Raw genomic sequence first — 18,565 nt, 5'->3', positions numbered from 1 at the left:
TTCTTTTTCAAGACAGGGTTTCTCTGTAGCTTTGGAGCCTATCCTGGAACTAGCCCTTGTAGACCAGCCTGGCCTCTAACTCACAGATACCCACCTGCCTCTGCCTTCCGAGTGTTGTAATTAAAGGCATATGCCACCACTACCCAGCTTATAAATGTATTTTAATTACAGCTAGAGTATGTTTCTTAGAAAACTTGGAGAGTAGAACAATAGAATGACTTCATGTGTGCCTTTGAGATTCTGTTGCATAGGCCTATATTCAGTAACAACATGTTGAAAACATTTGGAATGCTCTTTGTTTCTATGAAATATTTTTCACAGTGCTAACAAGTGTCCATCATAAACTTCATCTTTAGTAAATATTTACTGAATGACCGAACCAATAAAAACTCCACAACTATAGTGGATGAATAATATGTGTTGGTACCAACTGTCAAACATCTATATGCTTATAGTTAGTGTTATCTCAATTGGTATCAATCTTTCTTCCTTTTTTTTAACAGGTTGCTTCTATAACTGGATCACGTGTTTGCTACATAAAGCACAATGTCTCGATCCCGGCAGCCTCCGCTTGTGACAGGCATCTCTCCAAATGAAGGAATACCTTGGACCAAGGTCACAATTCGAGGGGAGAACCTGGGTACTGGTCCCACTGACCTTATAGGTAAGGGCATGGCCTCCAATGTATTATAACAAGATGGTTTTATTTTGAATTGTTAAGGTAGGCTACATAGTTTTCAAGTAGTGATCTCTATAAAATGGCCTGAATAAAAATGATTTTTTTTTTTGGAAGTCATTATCTATCAAATGATCTCTATGCTGTCTTTCTCCAAGTCCTTTGGAAAATTTGTCATGGCTGAGATTTGTTTCCACTCCTTCAGCTTGGTGTGCCCTGCTTATTTTGCTAATGATGAAAGCTAAATGCTGGTTTTGAAAATAGAAATGATTGTTGAATAGTTGGGCTAGAGGCAAATCTACAATATAATTTTGTGATCAATTATATGAACTACAAAATAGGGTGTAGAGGTGCATTCCCAGCACATGCTGTTGGAGACTGCCCTAATCTTTCACATGAGTCTGTTCTAGACTTGGCATTCTTTCGACTGAGTTCGTTACTGCCAGAGACCCAGTTAGTCTGAGCTGGAACCGCCTTTCTGTGCTGGCTGCTGGTGACTAGATTTTGACTATTCAGGAAATGTTTTCTTTATAGAGGAAACAAATTGAAGTACAGCATTGTAGTTTATAATTGAGGTTTGTGCTTCCCAGATAATCACCTTTGCTTATGTTATTTAACTGTATTATGTACAATTTCCCCTTTTTGATAATTTTTCGTGGTTAAGAAACATCTCTTAAATTTATTTTTACAAAGATAAGTGAGTGAAGAGGATGGCCCTGATCTTTGCCCCTTCCTACCAATTGCTGGGATTGTAGGCAGGCACAACCATGCTTGATGTATGCTTTGGTGGGGATCAGACCCAGGGCTTTGCATGTGCTAGGCAAGCCTTCTACCGAAGGAGCCACATTCCAACCCAGAGATCATCATGTCTAATTCAATGTCTTGGCTTTTGACGTAGTTCAGTCCAGTTGTCTCTTCATCCATGTTGGGGGGGAAAACCCTTGGAATGCGTGAAAACATACCATATAGATGAAATTTATTTCTAAGATTGTAACCTCTAGTGTCAAAATATGAGAGTCAGCAGTCTCTGTACATTTTAATCTTGCTTTAGCTTTGGATGATGCTATTTTTATTTGACCAGGTGAATATTACTTTCATAACCTTGCTAGTTTACCTTTCAACCTGTCTTATCTGTTGCCAATAAACCATTTTTAAAAAATAGCATGCTCAACTTGATAAATAATTTCTGTGTTTTTAACTGAGATGACACCTATGTTGTCAAGTTACATTTTAAAACCTGAGGCAATGCCGGGCGATGGTGGCGCATGCCTTTAATCCCAGCACTGGCGGATCTCTGTGAGTTCGAGACCAGCCTGGTCTACAGAGCTAGTTCCAGGACAGGCTCCAAAGCCACAGAGAAACCCTGTCTCGAAAAAAAAAAAAAAAAAAAAAAAAAAAAAAACCTGAGGCAAAACCAGGAAGGGCAGTGTGCTCCTTTGAGCCCAGCACATGGAGTCAGAGGAAGCAGATAGATCTCTGTGAGGTTGAGTTCAGCCTGGTCAGTATGGAGTTCCAGCAAGTCAGCACAACACAGTGTGACCCTGTCTCAACAAACAGTGTCAATACAAAAATTCCAGTGCCTCCCAAACAATAATGATGCTATTATATTTCGTGAGGTAGATTTGTTAGAAAATTGTAAGTAAGCAAAAAAGGGGGGGGGCTTAAACAATTAAAAAAGGTCTTATTTTCATTTTGTGATATTCAAAATAATTGTTGGAATCTATATCTAAATTATATGCCGATTATTAATCTTTTGGAGTAAAATGCAGATCATATACTTAACTTAGAGGAACCTTGGAAACATATGAGCGGATGCATATTTGTATATTTTTGCTCTTGATTAAGGTATTGTGTTTGTACAGCTCATTTAAAAATGTAATATATAGTGAAGAAATATAAGTTAATAGATAATCATCTATAATAGTCAAGCTTGTAGTCATGTTAGTTAGATTTTCTAGATGTAGCCGGGCGCTGGTGGCGCACGCCTTTAATCCCAGCACTTGGGAGGCAGAGGCAGGTGGATCTTTGTGAGTTCGAGACCAGCCTGGTCTAGAAGAGCTAGTTCCAGGACAGGCTCCAAAACCACAGAGAAGCCGGGCGGTGGTGGCGCACGCCTTTAATCCCAGCACTTGGGAGGCAGAGGCAGGTGGATCTTTGTGAGTTCGAGACCAGCCTGGTCTAGAAGAGCTAGTTCCAGGACAGGCTCCAAAACCACAGAGAAACCCTGTCTTGAAAAAAAAAAAAGATTTTCTAGATGTATAGAGATATATTTCAGTTAGATAGGTATTCTTCAAATCTTTCAGAGACCTTCCCAATATGACATTTAAAATGTTTTAAGAACTTAGGACTTTTCATCACAATTAGACATATCTACTCCTGGTAGCACCAATCTATTTCAGGTGTTTGATGGGCATCAAAGAGGCTCCTTATGGAGTTTGTTAGCCATATTGGCAAGAAACTGCTCTTGCCTGGACTGCTTGATGCTATGGTTTATGAACTGGACAAGCAGGACCCACAGAGAAATGACTGCTGAACTTGCCTAAAGGTGAGATGATCTTTTGAGGTTCCTGCTTCATGAAAGAGTCTGCTAGACATTCTGCAGGATACAGAAGAAAGTGACTGACATGCTGCCAATATAGGCAGAACTGTCTTTGAAATTTCCTGCTACGTGGAAAAGTCTGGTGGATACTTTGGGCCTGTGGGCTGAAGATTGGATGCCCCAATGATACAGAAGAACTTTGAGTGACTTTCTAGGCAGTGAGAGGTTTCTGTCAATTCTAGAGTTTTAGAAGTTGCTTACAGTGTACTTCCTGTTTACTTAGGTAATATTATATCCTTCTGGAATCTTTGATGGAGTTGAAGAATAGATAGAGTTTTCCTTAGTCATGATAAAAGATAAAGTAGATATAAATATTGTAACTATAATTCTTGCTTGATAACTGTTTTGTTATATGTAATTTTACTATGTTAAAGTTAAAACCTTCCTTTTTATTTACACACAAAAGAGGAGGTGATGTAGGATTCCCCTCTGTATGCTGTGAATACCATTGGTTAATAAAGAAACTGTCTTAGGCCTGTGATAGGGTAGAGTAGAGCTAGGTAGGGAAAACTAAACTGAATGCTGGGAGAAGGAAGGCAGAGTCAAAGAGAAGCCATTAATCCTAGTGGAGACAGAAGCCAGAACTTCACCTGGTAAGTCACAGCCTTGTGGCGATACACAGATTAATAGAAATGGGTTAAATTAACATGTAAGTGCTAGCCAATAAGAATCTAGAGCTAATGGGCCAAGCAGTGATTTAATTAATATAGTTTCTGTGTGGTTATTTCTGGAGTCTGGGCAGCCAGGAAACAAGCAGTCTCTCATACAGCACATAGCCTTGTTCTTGACTAGTTGATGCCACCTGTGCATTCCTGGATATCATTCATATTTACTCATATGAGGTGCATCTGAAATATTATCTTATGAATATGCTTTACCATACAGTGTTTTTACACTATACTCTGGCAATTAGAGTTGAGTCATTCTCTCTCAGACACCCTGGCTGGGTGTTGCTTTCAGTCATGTCAGAGCTTGGCGATGGGCCTGAGTTGGGGTTGCTGGTTTATTAGGAAGCTGAATGGTGGAAGGCTAGTATAGTGATGTTTTGTTAGGAAACTACTAAAGCAGATAAACTACCACCGAGAAGCTGCTGAGGCGATATAAAAGCTGAGAGTCATCCGATAGTGGCCTAGAGTGCGTCTGAGTCACTGTGCTCTAGCCTTTGCTTGAAATAATTCAGTACCCAGCTCAGTGCATTCAATAAGACTGAGTGTAACAGAGCACTGGAAACAGCACACTCAGATTCTTTTTAGAAGATGGATAAGTTTAGAATTTTTTAGGAAATGATCCCTAAATGTCTCATGTGTTTTATTCCTTGTGTCAATAACTTAAACTTCTTATGGTAGCAGTGCTTTCTGGAAACAATTGGGAGTCTTATAGTCTAAGTAATCTGAGTGCCTGGGCTTAGCTGTAGCCCATAATTGTTCTAATTCTGCTGAGAGTGGAAAAAGCTTAATACAGTCTGAAAGCAGTCTTAGGTGTCAGAGAGAAGACCAGGGAGATGGAGTGGGGCGGTGGTGACTCAGTAGGCTCCATGTCTGCCAGGCATTGTCTTTGACATCTGTTGGAATAGGAAATGTGGTTGATTTGTTTGTTTTTAATTTGTTGTATACCTGCTTTTACTTCCAGGCTTGACGATTTGTGGCCATAATTGCCTCCTCACGGCAGAATGGATGTCTGCAAGTAAAATTGTGTGTCGCGTGGGCCAAGCCAAAAATGACAAAGGAGACATTATTGTCACAACTAAGTCAGGGGGCAAAGGAACCTCAACAGTATCTTTTAAACTACTGAAACCTGAAAAAATAGGTAAGACTCGTGGTGACTTTATTTTAAGGAGAGCATATTGGCCTTCAGAGGCTAACACTGGTGGATTTTGTCAAACCCACTTAATTCTCATTCTCGTTGCATGTAGTGTGTTCATTTTGATGACACCAGGATGCGTCTCTTAGTTTGCATTACCTCTTTTGTTCATGACTGTTTTCTCTGCCATGGTAGAGCCTCGCGGGCTGGCTCTGAACTCACTGTGCAGCATTCTTTTGAAAGGTAGTTTACTAAGTGACTGTCAGTGTAAAGATGACAGTTGGAAGATACGTCTTACAACTGATAAAATCTGTCTCCATGGCAGTTTGGGATTCTAGTTCTGGCTTTTTGATCTTGAACATGTGACATTGACATTGCTTTAACACTGTTACACCATTAAGATTCAAAGTGGAGTAGCTTCTAGGTTGACCAAATCCGTGATGGTTTTATCTAAATGATCTCCTCCCCCTCCCCCCCTTTATTTTTTGTATCCTTCCAGGGCGAGATGGAATGTAGCCTTCTAGCTTCCAATGCTCTTCTTTGTCCTCTGTCCTCCGGAGTTATACTTCCTCTTTTTGTGTGTATTTACCTCCTGCTACCTTGCAGTGCTTAAGATTTGGGTCTGAGGAACCAGACTTCAAATTCTGAACCTAGGCTCTTACCAATAGCTATGTAGCTACAATATCTGTTTTCTGGTAATAAAAGCAGAGTGGTGACATCTACGTCATAGGAAGTTAGATAAGTTACAACATAAATGTAAAGTGTCTAGCACCTTTAAAGAACAAATTAGTAATTTTAAAATTATTCCCTGGGATACTTTATCTTTCATTGTGATCCTGTAAGATCTTGCATAAATATACAAATATAAGATTTTTGTGTAATATAAGAATGGCAGTCCTAATTTATTTCAGACAGTGCTCTCACTATAGAGAAAAATAAATTTTTTTTAAATCTATCTCACCTCATAAAGCTTTTCTACAGTGCTGTCCTCCACAAATCCTTATTACAATTTTGAAGTAAAAATGTATAGAGGAAAACTAAAATTGTAATTAGTATATGATATATACATGTATATGTAGAAATATAACCCCACTTATATATATTTATATATTTTCACATCTTCAGATAGTGAAATCTGAAATCAAAGCATGAGCCTGTTTTACAGCTTTCTGGAGGAAGTGTAAACATACTGATAATATTCATATTTTATAATACTTGGTTCTATAGCACATGAAGAGAATTTAGGTGAAAGTGTAGTTTTATTCTGAATGCCCAGCCCAGGGTAGAATGGCTCACAGAAGATGCAGTGCAGAGTTAACGACATAGCCCTGGAGTTTTGGACTTCTGCACAAGCTTGTGTGGAGCCCTTGTTAATGTCTGCTATGGCTGCCCAAGTAGTCTGTTTGCTGAGTCCTGTTGTTGCCCGGTGTTCAGACAACCTTCCTCTGGGAAGCCTCAGCTCTGCCACTCCCAATGCAGCCAGCAGGGCACACTTGCTCCAAGCTGCTTGGTTCTTCAGTCCTGCTCTGTTGCAGCCCGGAGTCCCTGGAGTGGTAATGGGCATGTGCTGTCAGAGTTTGGTCCATGAAGGAGAATGCTCTCTGTAAAGTTTGTGTCTTGTTTGCAGGTGTTTACCCAGTCAGTTTTCCCTGAATAATCTTGCCATTTCCATTATGGAAGCCATGCACTCTTTAACCAGTTTAATGGTTAGATATTTTGGTTGGATTTACCAAATCAGCCTGTGCTAGGGAAAAATGCTTGCTCGCTTTCTCGCTCGCTCTCTGTCTCTCTGTCTCTCTGTCTCTCTGTCTCTCTCTCTCTCTCTGTCTCTCTCTCTCTCTCTTTCATTCTTAGTATTGTTATAAGACATTTTCAGCATTCTGAATAATGAACAGTATGAGAAATAACGACTGTTCTATCTTGGCATAATTATTCATGAAAACATGTCAGTGCTTAGAGAAAGAAAAGGCATTTCTTGAGAGTTTTCAAAAGCAAAAATATAAGTCATACATCTATGACAGCTTCTCTGCAGTTATGTTCAAGGAGCTCTCTGTGGCACTGATGCTTAGCTTGATTTAGTGCCTTGAGATTTCTTAGCCAAAAGCTGGCATAGTTCAGAGTATTTTCTTGAATAAAAAGTTATTATAAGTCATATCATTGTATCTTATATTTAACTTTCCAAATATTAATATCAACTCAATCAATACTTAACAGTGTATAAATAATTTTATATGTTATTTGGAAAACGTCTTGTTTTTTCAGAATGTTTTGTGAGTTACTTAAGATCAGAGGTGGTGCTTGGCTGTTCTCTAGAATCTCAGTAGTTTTTATAAAGTCACCAGGCATGAGAAGATTTGAGCTGTAGTACCCAAACCTCTTAAAAAACAAAGGTGAGATACATGGTGCCTGGAGAATTTGTATCTTATTGAATGCATACCTCTCATCTTTACAGGCATCTTAGATCAGTCTGCAGTGTGGGTGGATGAAATGAATTATTATGATATGCGGACTGACAGAAATAAAGGGATTCCTCCCTTGTCACTCCGTCCTGCAAATCCACTTGGCATTGAAATTGAAAAGTGAGTACTGTCTGGCTCTTTAATTTCCGGCTTCTAAGAGTTTTATGTTCTTTCAGTGGAGGGAGTCACCTTCAGGGATGTCCTGGAGAGCACAGGTGAAGGCAACTCAGCCAAATGGATTATTTACTATTATTATTTATTTTGGTTATTAATTATTATTTCTGTAATAAAATTTATGAAGTTTGATGAGTTTTGCTTCAGTGTTTTTATTAGATAAATCTTTGACAAAATTATTTTGTTTTGGGGGGAGTTTACATTTTGTGATTATAAAATGTTTAAAAATTTTAATAACTACTAACTTTTAGTTTGGGGTTTTGGTTGTGGAATATAGGGCCCTTACATGCTAGTCAACTATTCTCCTATGAAGCTTCTCCTTGTTGTAGCACACTCTTAATTAATGATATGAGCATTAGCACATTTTAATATGTTTAGATGATATTTAAATCAATAGCATTATAATCTGTTGATTTTCTTCACTTTCCTAGTAATATTTTAGAATAATTTGGTCCAAAGGAATCTTTTGCTTTTGATAAGTCCTGCCTAAAGTTTTGTTTAACCTAGACTTATTTAATTTTGTTTATCAGAATTGTGCCAGTTGAATAATACCTTGTTTTATAAGTGAAAGCCTTGTTTATGAAAGCTTTATATATGAAAGCTTTGTTTTCATAATCCCAAGTATGGCCACTGTCTTAGTTGGTGTGTCTGTTGCTGTGAAGAGACGCTATGACCATGGCAGCCCTTATAGTAGAAAACATTTAATTGGAATGGCTTGCTTACAGTTTCAGAGGTTCAATCCATTGTCATCATGGCAGGGAGTATGGCAGCATGCAGACAGACAGGATGCTGGAGGAGGAGCTGAGAATCCTACATCTTGCAGGCAACAGGAAATTAACTGACAGTCACACAGAGCAAAGTTTAAGCAAAAGAGACCTCCAAGCCTGCCCCCACAGCGCACTTCCTCCAACAAGGTCATACCAACTCCAACAAAGCCATACTTCCTAATAGTGACACTCCCTATGACCAACTACCACAGCTACCTTTATGTATCTTAAGCCAGTTACATAACATATTCCTTTTATCTCATCTGTTTTCTGGCCTTAGTGATTCTGATTACAGAGTTACATGATGGGTATTAACCTAATGAAGAGTTATGGAAGGTAGCAAGTTCTGTTAGTGCCTTAACCATATCCGTGTTTAGGTTTTCTAAGAATGGGGAACATTTTTATTAATCTTTAAATATGGAACCTTCATGCCTTACACTTGAAGATCATTAATACTTTTGAGGGAAAACTGCATTTTCACTGCTGTAATGCTCCTGCTCAGCTGTCTATTAAAAAGCCCTGGCATTTAGCTACTTGTAGTGAGCTTGGGATGTCTAGGTAGCGTATTTAGGATATTTGGGATATTCTAGATTTTCAAGGGTTTTAGTATCCTATAAATTAAGATCAAGACTGTTCAAAATAGAAGGGTAAAGGGCAGGTATGTTTGAGCTCACTGCCAAACATAGATAGGTAGGCTTGCAGTTGACAGATGCTACCCATGAAGGGGTAGCATCAGAACTCTTGAAGTCGGGAGGGAGGAATCATTCTGACTGATTTTCCTTTGCCAAGAAGCTGCTCACAGATGAAAGACTGAGGGGATGCACATGCTCTGTAGGAGAGTCAGACAGAGCCATTTTAGTCAGGGTTTCTATTGCTGTGACCAGCCAGGCTGTGGTGGTGTATGCCTTTCATCCCAGCACTCGGGAGGTAGAGGCAGGTGGAGCTCTCTGAGTTTGAGGACAGCCTGGTCTACAAGAGCGAGTTCCAGGACATTTAGGACTTTTTCACAGAGAAAGAAACCCTGTCTTGAAAAACCCAAAGAAAAACAAAACCAAACAAACACCACTATGACCAAAAGCAACTAGGGGAGGAAAGGTAAGCTCTTTCCTTATATTATTTCCTTATTTTATCTTAAGACTCTCAGATCACATTCCATCACTGTGAGAAGTCAGAGCAGGAACTTTGAGGGCAGGAACTGACGGAAAGGCCATGGAGGAGTGCTGCTTGCTCCACAGTTTGCTCAGCCTGTTTCTTCCAACACCCAGGACCTCCAGCTGTTGTGTGACAACACTTTCCCTGGGAAGTCACAACAGCCATGTCTACTCACCCCAGATAGGAATCCCATGACAGACCAAAGTATGGATATAGCCAAAGTTCAGTTGGTGAACCAATGCATTTTATTCAGGTTACTTACAGGAGCTGAGATGAGTCACAGACAACTGTATTACTAAAGGCCACCCCAGCATGGCTGATAGCTCACAAAGCTGGGAACCTCGAACATACTGCACAGCCTGTAGCTAAACATTTCTTTACCTTTCTTTTAAGAGGTAGTGTTGTGTGACTTGGAGCCAAACCTTCTGGCTTTGCATTAGGCGCCTAGGGCTTACTACTGAGGGCTTAAGATCAGACCTTTCCCTGGGCTGTTGTGAGGGCTGTGCATGAGGACAGACGAGCACTGCAGCCACAGTGGGTGTGTGCTTGTTGTCGCCATGATAATTTGCTTGTCCCTGACTCAGGGCAAAGAGCTTTTTAATACTGTAGTTTCCTCCTGTTGCCATGATAAAATACCCGGACTAAAAGCAGTTTAGGGGAGAAAGAGTTTATTTGACTTAAGATTCCAGATTACAGTATTATTGTGGGGAAGTCAAGGCAGGAACGGAAGACATCATGAAGGGTTTTAGTAGGCTCAAGCATGGCAACCATGGCTCTGGCAGATCTTGACCTCCCCCATTCTTCCTTATTAAACTTTAGCTTACATTTCTAAAGCTAGCCACTAAAGTCTGTTTCCTTATTTAGATATTTTCTTATTCCAAACTCATTCCCGAGACTGGCCACCAAGGTCCAGGTTTCAAAGTATTGAAGTGCAGCAATCAAGAGCCCCTTTTGGCTAGCATTTCCAATCAGAACTCATTCTAACATGAGTTTCCCTTTTTCTCTATATAAACTACCATTTGCCTATGAGACATGCGTGCCTCTATTTTATTCAGAGGCAGTCTTTTGTCCCGCCAGGGTAAATATCCCTTATCCCTCTCCCTTGCTCCTTTTCTCCCCTCTCACTTGTCTCCTAATCCCTGTCTTTGCCACTGTGGGGCAAATAAATCTTTGTACTGAGAACTTGGTGTTCATGTCTCCTGTGCCAGTTCTGGTCCTTTTACATCACATCTACACTCAAGTGCAAAATAAGAGTGCCCGTTGCTCAGTACTTAGTCCACTCTTAAGCAATCCAGGGCCCAGCTCTTGACTTGGCACCACCCACATTCAGAGTGGTTCTTCCCACCTCCATTAACAATCAAGACAACCCCCACAGTCATGTCTGTAGGCTTACCTGCTTCTCCATGATCTCTCTGTTAGGGCCTCTTCCAAGAGGTTGTGGCAGGTTGACATTTAAAACTATCATGAGCAAGTATATTCAGTAATAATCTGTGTTAAAATTAAAAATAAGTATTATTTATTCAAATAGGTTTTCTCTCCTTCCCTCTGCTGCTCCCTCCGTCCCACCTTAGAAAACTACATGGAGTTTACTGACTTCTCTTACTTAAGGATTTGCTGATTCTTTTGCTGGAGGTGAAGCAAAGCATGAGCTCTCTACTGGGTCATCCCCTGGCCCAGGTAGAAAAAGAGTGAGGGAAAGGAGGGGCAGAATGTCACACACTAGTGTGGAATTGTTTTCCTAACCCACGTATAGTTTTTAGTAAAACCCTTTTGTCCCTGTAGAAAGTGATGTTGCATTCAGATTCTAATCCTTACTGCCTTTGGTTTTACTATGTTGTGTATGAATTTCTTAAATCATTTAAAATCTTCAAGCATTAGCCGAGGAACATGGGGACTTTACAGTTATCTGTTAGTAGAAAAGCAGTAACTAACAAGGTCTGAAGAAGTATAAAGCATATTATAAAAAAATCCTCTGTGGTCCTGGTGACTCTCACTAGTAGGAGGTGGCCTTTGGGAGATGAGTCAGCGCCTTGTAATGGCCCTGTGAATGTTGGAGGTCACTGTAGCTCACGTAGGTGTCCAGTGGAAGGGTGAGGAGTCCCGTGGTGCTGTGCCTGGTACTTAGACCATGAAAATGCAAGTGAGAATAGCGTAATATAGGCTCCTTGCTGCTCTTGGTATGAGTCGGGTTTTAATATACTTTATTGGTGGACCCAGCATGCATGCCGTCATCTTTCAGCCCACAAGTTTTTAACAAGTGGCATTTATTGGTGTCTTTGACTGTTAAAGTCCTTCATGTCCCTAAATTTCTAACTGATGTTTTTGCACACATGGTGCCATGGCTCTTATAAAAATGTTACTAATTGCTCCGAAAAGGTAACTTCACTTTGCCTGAGACGAGGCTTTGCTTGTAAAAGGCCTGTATTTCTGATTTACTGTGCTGGTTGTCACAAATATGTATGTTCTTGCCTGGTTTCAGTTATAATGGATACAAACTATTTAAGCTGTAAAAGGAGATAAAAATAGGCTCCTAGTAAGTGAAAGTCTTCACTAGATTCTGTTTCTTCAAAGTCCTTTTGCCCGAGGAGAATGTTTATCAAGAAAGCCTTGGCAGTGGTGTTTGTGTGAAGTGAAGGCAGAGAAGTAGAGCGTGGCTCCTGTTTTCAATCTCTGCTCATTTTTTGAGTGAACTCTTCCTGGGGGATGATGTCTGGAGCAGTCAGTTGATAGGTATTAGCTGTTTTATCTCTACATGGCTTTTGGGCAGTGTACATCTGGCTCTGTTCTTATTGGGTCAGATTTTCAACAGAAAGAAATAGTGACCAGTTTTCCCAGTACATTTAGAAAGTCACCTTTACAAAACAGACAGGGTGACAGCAGCCATTCCTAGGAAGATCATAGAGGTGTCTCGATTTTACCATTAGAATTCTGTAGAAGTAGATTTGTGGGCTATGGTACAGTGCCTAAGTCCAGAAACTATACCAGATTTTAAAATAAAACTTTTCCTATAATATTTTAATGTAACATTGTAAATTATTTTTGTTGAAGTTTAAAGCCGAGAGAAATGAGTGTAGCCCATGCCATCAAAGAACAGCGCCAGTCCATTAACTGTCGCAGCCGTCCTGCCCTCCATGACTGCATCAAGGAAAGCACAGCATGTTTTCTCGTATGTGTTTTATGAACATTCCTCTTATGTATCTGTCTACTCGGTCAGATGCCCGAGGCTGACCCTTTCTAGAGGGATGAAGTCTGAGTTTACACTGCCATCTAACGGAAACAGTTTTAGGGGCAGCAAGAGTGGTTAGTGACTGTACTGCTTTGATTCCTTCTGAAAACAGTTTTCCTGGTGCCTGACAGTCTCTCCCTCCCAGCCGGTGGGGAAGACTACACTGGGAGTCTGCATACTCACCTTGCTCCCTCTCCCAGGCTCGCTGAGCTGTCCCTTAACTTGGAAGGCTGACCTCCTGGATCCTGTTACTCTGTGGGCTGTGACTGTGTGCCTCATGGGCTAGCCTAACACAGTGTCCCTTCCTTCTTTTTGCTGGGAGGAACATCACAGGCATTTTAAATCCACATAGATCTGTAGCAGTGCTTTTATTTCAGATCTAAGACTGGTTCCAGGCAAAACCATGACTAATGACTTGTACCCTCTGAAAGTATGTTTATTCGTTTGTAAAGATGAGAATATTTAATTTACTTGCTACATTTAGAGTAAAACACAGTGGTACTTAAGAAAATAATCTGTAAAATATAAAAACTAGAAGAAAATTTTAACAGCTAATAGCATTTTTGAGCAGCTTTTCATAATTACCATCGACTGTAATTCTCAAACTTGCCAAGAATGAACCGCTGTGATCCTCAGGAGTAGATGGAATCTGGAGAGCTTAGCTGCTTTCCCAGGCCTACAGGCAGAGGGATTTGGGGGCCTGTGCTCTTATGGGTTTCTGTTTCATCTTCCAGATATACATGTAAAAGATTAGTATATTTAGCTTATTTTTAAGGCTATATTAGTAAATCAAGATGCCTTCAGCTATATGTAACAAAAAATGTCAATTCATTTGTTTTAAACCAAAAGGACATTTCTTTCTCTTCTACAAAATTCAGAGGTGACACTCTTAGTCATGTCAGTGAGGTTTGCAGAACTCAGGTTTGCTCTTCTGATAAACCGGTTTCCTTCATAATTATAAAATATTTTTCACAATTCTTGGTTTTGAAACTTGGCAGAATGATGCTCAGGGACAGAAGATGGCTATTTCTTCTAGGTTCTCTTTAAAATTGAGACCGTCTCCAGAAAGACTCCCATCAGTCTTTCTCAGACATCTCTGATCTGAGCGGGGCCACTGAATAAAGGGTAAGAGGACAGCGACGTGTGCTTGGCTTGCAGCAGTCACTGTCCCCAGCGCAGATAGTGCTGTGTGGAGTGTGTCCTAGGAGGGACACCCAGCAGACACGAATGTAGGGAGCAACTGAATGAATCTGAAGGTCATGGATTCAGGCCCCGGAAGCATATGAAAATGTACACATGGCTTAAATAGGGTTCAGTACCCAATGAACAGAGTACAAGCCTCCTATGGCAGCACTGTTGAGGGCTTGAGAAGTCCCAGTTTCCCTCCTTCCATCTTGCCTTAGTTATGTACCTGGGTTTTTAGGGCAGAAATATCAGGTCATGTACCTAGCAGGTAGCCTTGGCTGCTAACCCTTTGAAGATACTAGCATCAGGAGCCCCCAGAACAGCACACAGGACTGCTGTAAAGAAAATGGAGTGTTGCTCTCCTTAGAAAAGCCCGCACTGTGCTCTTGTCAGATGCCTTCCGCTCTTCTTGGTCCCCTTTCCTCTGTCAACCATGTGTCATTCTGTGTTGAATTAACTCAGCTCTGCTTCACAGTGGCTCATCCTGAGATTTTCTGTGTTGAAGGCAGGATCCAGTTTTACCTGAGTCTTGAAAAGTTTAAGGGAAGTTCTCAGGCTGCTGAAGGTCTCTGTGTCTCAGTTCTGGTTGCCTCTGCCACGATAGATAAAGGAGTCCATTGATCTCAAATCCATTTTCAGCTTTAGGTTTCAAAAGAAGCAGGGTTGGGGTAAGGAGCGAAAGCTATGTATGGTTAGCCCTGGCCAAGTATGCTCTGAACGGTTATTGTCTCTCTAGATTCTGTTTAGATTCTGCAAGGTTGTTGGACAAAGTTCTTGTCCTGTGAGTAGTTCAGTCTGCTTCCTAGAAGGTGACTGCTTTTGCTGCAGGATGAGATTTAGGGTAAGGATGCCTCTGTTCTCAGTTACCATGTAGGCCCAAACCAGTTTGTTTCCCTCTCTTTCCCTTCCTTCCCTCCCTCCTTTCCTTCCTTCCTTTTTTTTTTTTTTTTTTTTTTGATTTTTGAGGTGTGTGTTTCCCTGTGTGTCCTAAAACTTGCTCTGTAGACTAGGCTCAGAGATCCACCTGCCTCTGCCTTCCGATTGCTGGGTTTAAAGGCGCACGCCTCCACATCTAGCCTGCAAAACTAGTTTCTAAGTGCCCATTATAGCCTACAGTGTGATACGGTAACTAACAGAGGAAAGAGAGTCTGTTACCATCTACCCACCCTGTCACAGGCAGACTATCAACTATTGATCGTGCTTGGGAGAAGGAAGAAAAAGTATTACCTTGGGGTGAAGATAACACACTGGTCATGGTGAGGCTCGTGTGTGTGTGTGTGTGTGTGTGTGTGTGTGTGTGTGTGTGTGTGCGCGCGCGCGCGTGCGTGCGGTGTATGTTAATATGTAGATATTAAGACTCCAGACATAAATCTAGAAATACTGGAACTGTCCATGTTTTCTTTCAGCATAGGGGTATTTCTCATTGAATAAAATGTAAATGTCTATGAAGTGATTTTCTGTTTTTACCTTATAATTTGTCATGAGCAGTTTATCAGGGCTGGGGAAGTGTTTTCAGAAAAGGGTTCTGCAAGAAAAAAAAGTATACATAAACATGAATGTACCAGGGAATACAATCTGCCTGAGGCTCTGAAGCTTCTAATGTGAGAACTGGTGTTGCAGAAATGAGTCTTAAGAGATAAGCAGGTTCAGTACAGGGAAACCCTTAAATGTGCAACTGAGAATTTGAACTTCGTCCTGCAAACAGGGAGGTGGGTCAACAGCAAAGCTTGAAAATTGCTTGACTAGGGACAGGGTCTGATCAGGGTAGATACAGTGTGAACTTTTCCTGGAGAATAGCAAACTTCTGTTCACCTCAGATAGGACAAAGACAGGCCAGTGTTCACCTCAGTTAGGACAGTTACAGGCTAGTGTTCACCTCAGAACAGTGACAGGTTAAAGAAATGATTCCACTTGCACTGGTTAATTTTAAATGTCAGCTTGCCACAACAAAGTTTACATGATAGGAAATCAGCCACAATATAGAAATAATATTCCATACTGTGTTCAAATATGTTCTTGATAGCTTATTGTATATAATATACAGTCAGACTTGTATTTTAATTTATTGTGTAGTATTTTGTGATGATAGTATCAGTTGTAATGGATTTTAACTCTTTTTCTCTCTAGAAGTAAACTTCCTCAGAAGGACTTAGAAGCGTTGTTTCATGGCATGAGTGCTGATTTTACAAGCGAAAATTTTTCAGCTGCGTGGTATCTTATAGAGAATCACTCCACCACCAGGTTAGTGGACTTCAGACCCTGAACTTTGAGGGCTTCAGACAGTGGGCCCGTGTGCAGTAACCCTGACTTAAGTCTGGCCTTGCAGATGGTGACACCTGTAGGTTTGTGAGTCCTCTGACTTGGGGGGTCCCTAACAGCCTCAGTTTATCTGTCTCCTTTTTATAGAGTGTTAGAAGACTTTTCTTTCTCACCCCACCATTATTTGTGCAGCTCTGGAACATGTGTAGTATTGGTAGGTGACCTAAACAGATTCTTGTGACTGTCATGTGCTTCCCTACCAGTCACACACACTGGTAAGTTCTGTGTGAAATGTAGAACACAGAGCAAGCTTATTATTATGTGAAGATAAGGCCAGGGTTGGCTCTCCGAGTTCTTTTGTTCCTTTAGCATTTTACTTCACTATAAAGAGCATACTTGTAACTTTTTTGCCAGATTGATTTAAAACACCAGTGTTAATGAAACCATTTAGATAAAGGAGTTGCTTTTTATATTCTTTGTAAGACAGTTAAAGTGTATGTTAATATAATTTTATTCACTTACAGAAGTGAAACCCATTATTAGAAAATATGAGGAAAAGTTGGTTATTTAATGCATAAATGAATTTGGTTTGATAATATTTTAAAGCAGATGCTGTAAGAGTCCATCCATGATTGTAAAGTTAGCTTGAATTTTTCTCTATGGACATGCTTTTCCTGTCATTACTCAGAATTGGTGTGTTCGGTGTGTGGGTTACTATGGTACTTAAAACAATATCGAGATTTTCTTAACAGATTTTGTCATCTCAAATGGAAATAAAATTTCTAAAATACAGAGTCCCATCTTTTCTTCCTCTCAGCTTTTGATAGAAGTAAAATGATATGGCCTTACTGCCTTTTTACAAATTTTAAACGAGTCTACACAGTAGTAGCTTTCATCATGCCTCTTCACACGTGTATCATATGTGCTTTGTCTCTTGCTTGAACTGGGAGTCACCCCCAGGCTCTGTGTAATTTGTCATTAAGGACAGAGGACTGTGTATTGAGGGTGAGATGATCCTTGTGCTCAGTGTTCCAGGATACTTACATGAGTGAGTGGAAGACTCTGCCTTCAAACAACTGCCCCTTTGAACTACTACCTGGGACAGCTGGGTCTCCTGTCAGTAAAAGACACTCAGAACCTCTAGCTCCAAATCATGAATATTGTATATCTACATTTGTACTTACTTCTTAGTGACCTGGCATACTTGGAATTATCATCTGATGCTATACGACCAGTTTTATATCTGTTGGGCATCACAGTAAATAAAATGTTTAAATCTAGATAAAAATTTGAAATGTTTTTGTGTTTCCGTGGCTATTAATGTATATGCCACACAGAACCTTTAGCATTCCTGTTGCTTTATACTTAATGGATTATCTTGTCAGGAGTCTCAGGCAGTTGATTTCTTTTAATTCATTTCAGTTTTGAACAGCTCAAGATGGCAGTCACCAACCTCAAAAGGCAGGCCAATAAGAAGAGTGAGGGGAGTCTGGCCTATGTGAAGGGCGGCCTCAGTACCTTCTTTGAAGCTCAGGATGCTCTCTCAGGTAAGGAAACCCTGAGAACCAACCATCTGCCAGGGCTTCCACTGTGGAAACCCGACACTGTGCTCCCTCGTGTTTATGGGGTGTGACATTCAGTCTGTATTTATAAAAGTAGAGGTTTAAAACGTTCCATAAATATTTGTTGCAGACTGGGCTGAAATCTCTTTGAAGGCCTGGTACTGTAAATATTTGTCTCGAAGGCTCTGTTGACCCATCTTACATGTGAAATAGGAGACCCCTGTTCCGCTGCGTGATGCTCAGTCTTTGGGGCTGATAAGAAATTGAATCCCAGTGGGCAAAGTTCTAGAATTCTTAAAACCCTTTTACAGACATCACATCTTACTCATGGACCTAATTCTAAAAATGTTCTCCATTCTGTGTTTCATTTGGGAAGGACTGATGATGATGTGGCGCTATTTTTAGCCATTACCCCAGAGGCCCCCAGCATACACAATCAACTACTACTCTCTGACATCATCATTACAAGAACGGAAAATTATGTTATCAGAGCTTTAGATTCCACAATGGAAGACACTGAGTAGGTTTCTAAAAGCTGCTTTTAGTTCATTTGTTTATAGTGAGAATAATATGTATAGTGAAAAAAAAATATATATATATATAAAATTTGCCATAATTCCTTTTGGAAATGAAGGTCTTTATAATTAAGTACTTCTATTAGTAATTTATTTGTGTGTGTGTGTGTGTGTGTATACCATAGCACTTG

General features: G+C 40.4%; 1 protein-coding gene across 1 annotated transcript in view; it reads left to right on the top strand.

The window, feature by feature from the left end:
• The first annotated feature begins 503 nt into the window (after positions 1-503).
• Exoc2 (exocyst complex component 2) overlaps positions 504-18,565 on the top strand; it is a 136,262-nt gene continuing 118,200 nt past the window's right edge. The window contains exons 1-5 of the mRNA XM_013349120.2: positions 504-664; positions 4,905-5,081; positions 7,528-7,654; positions 16,166-16,279; positions 17,720-17,844. Coding sequence (XP_013204574.1) covers positions 547-664; positions 4,905-5,081; positions 7,528-7,654; positions 16,166-16,279; positions 17,720-17,844 — 661 coding nt within the window. The 5' untranslated portion in view covers positions 504-546. The remainder of the gene's footprint in view (positions 665-4,904; positions 5,082-7,527; positions 7,655-16,165; positions 16,280-17,719; positions 17,845-18,565) is intronic.

Source organism: Microtus ochrogaster, chromosome 16 (genome assembly GCF_000317375.1).
Source record: "Microtus ochrogaster isolate Prairie Vole_2 chromosome 16, MicOch1.0, whole genome shotgun sequence".
NCBI lineage: Eukaryota > Metazoa > Chordata > Mammalia > Rodentia > Cricetidae > Microtus > Microtus ochrogaster.
This window is presented reverse-complemented; position numbering and strand designations above follow the sequence as displayed.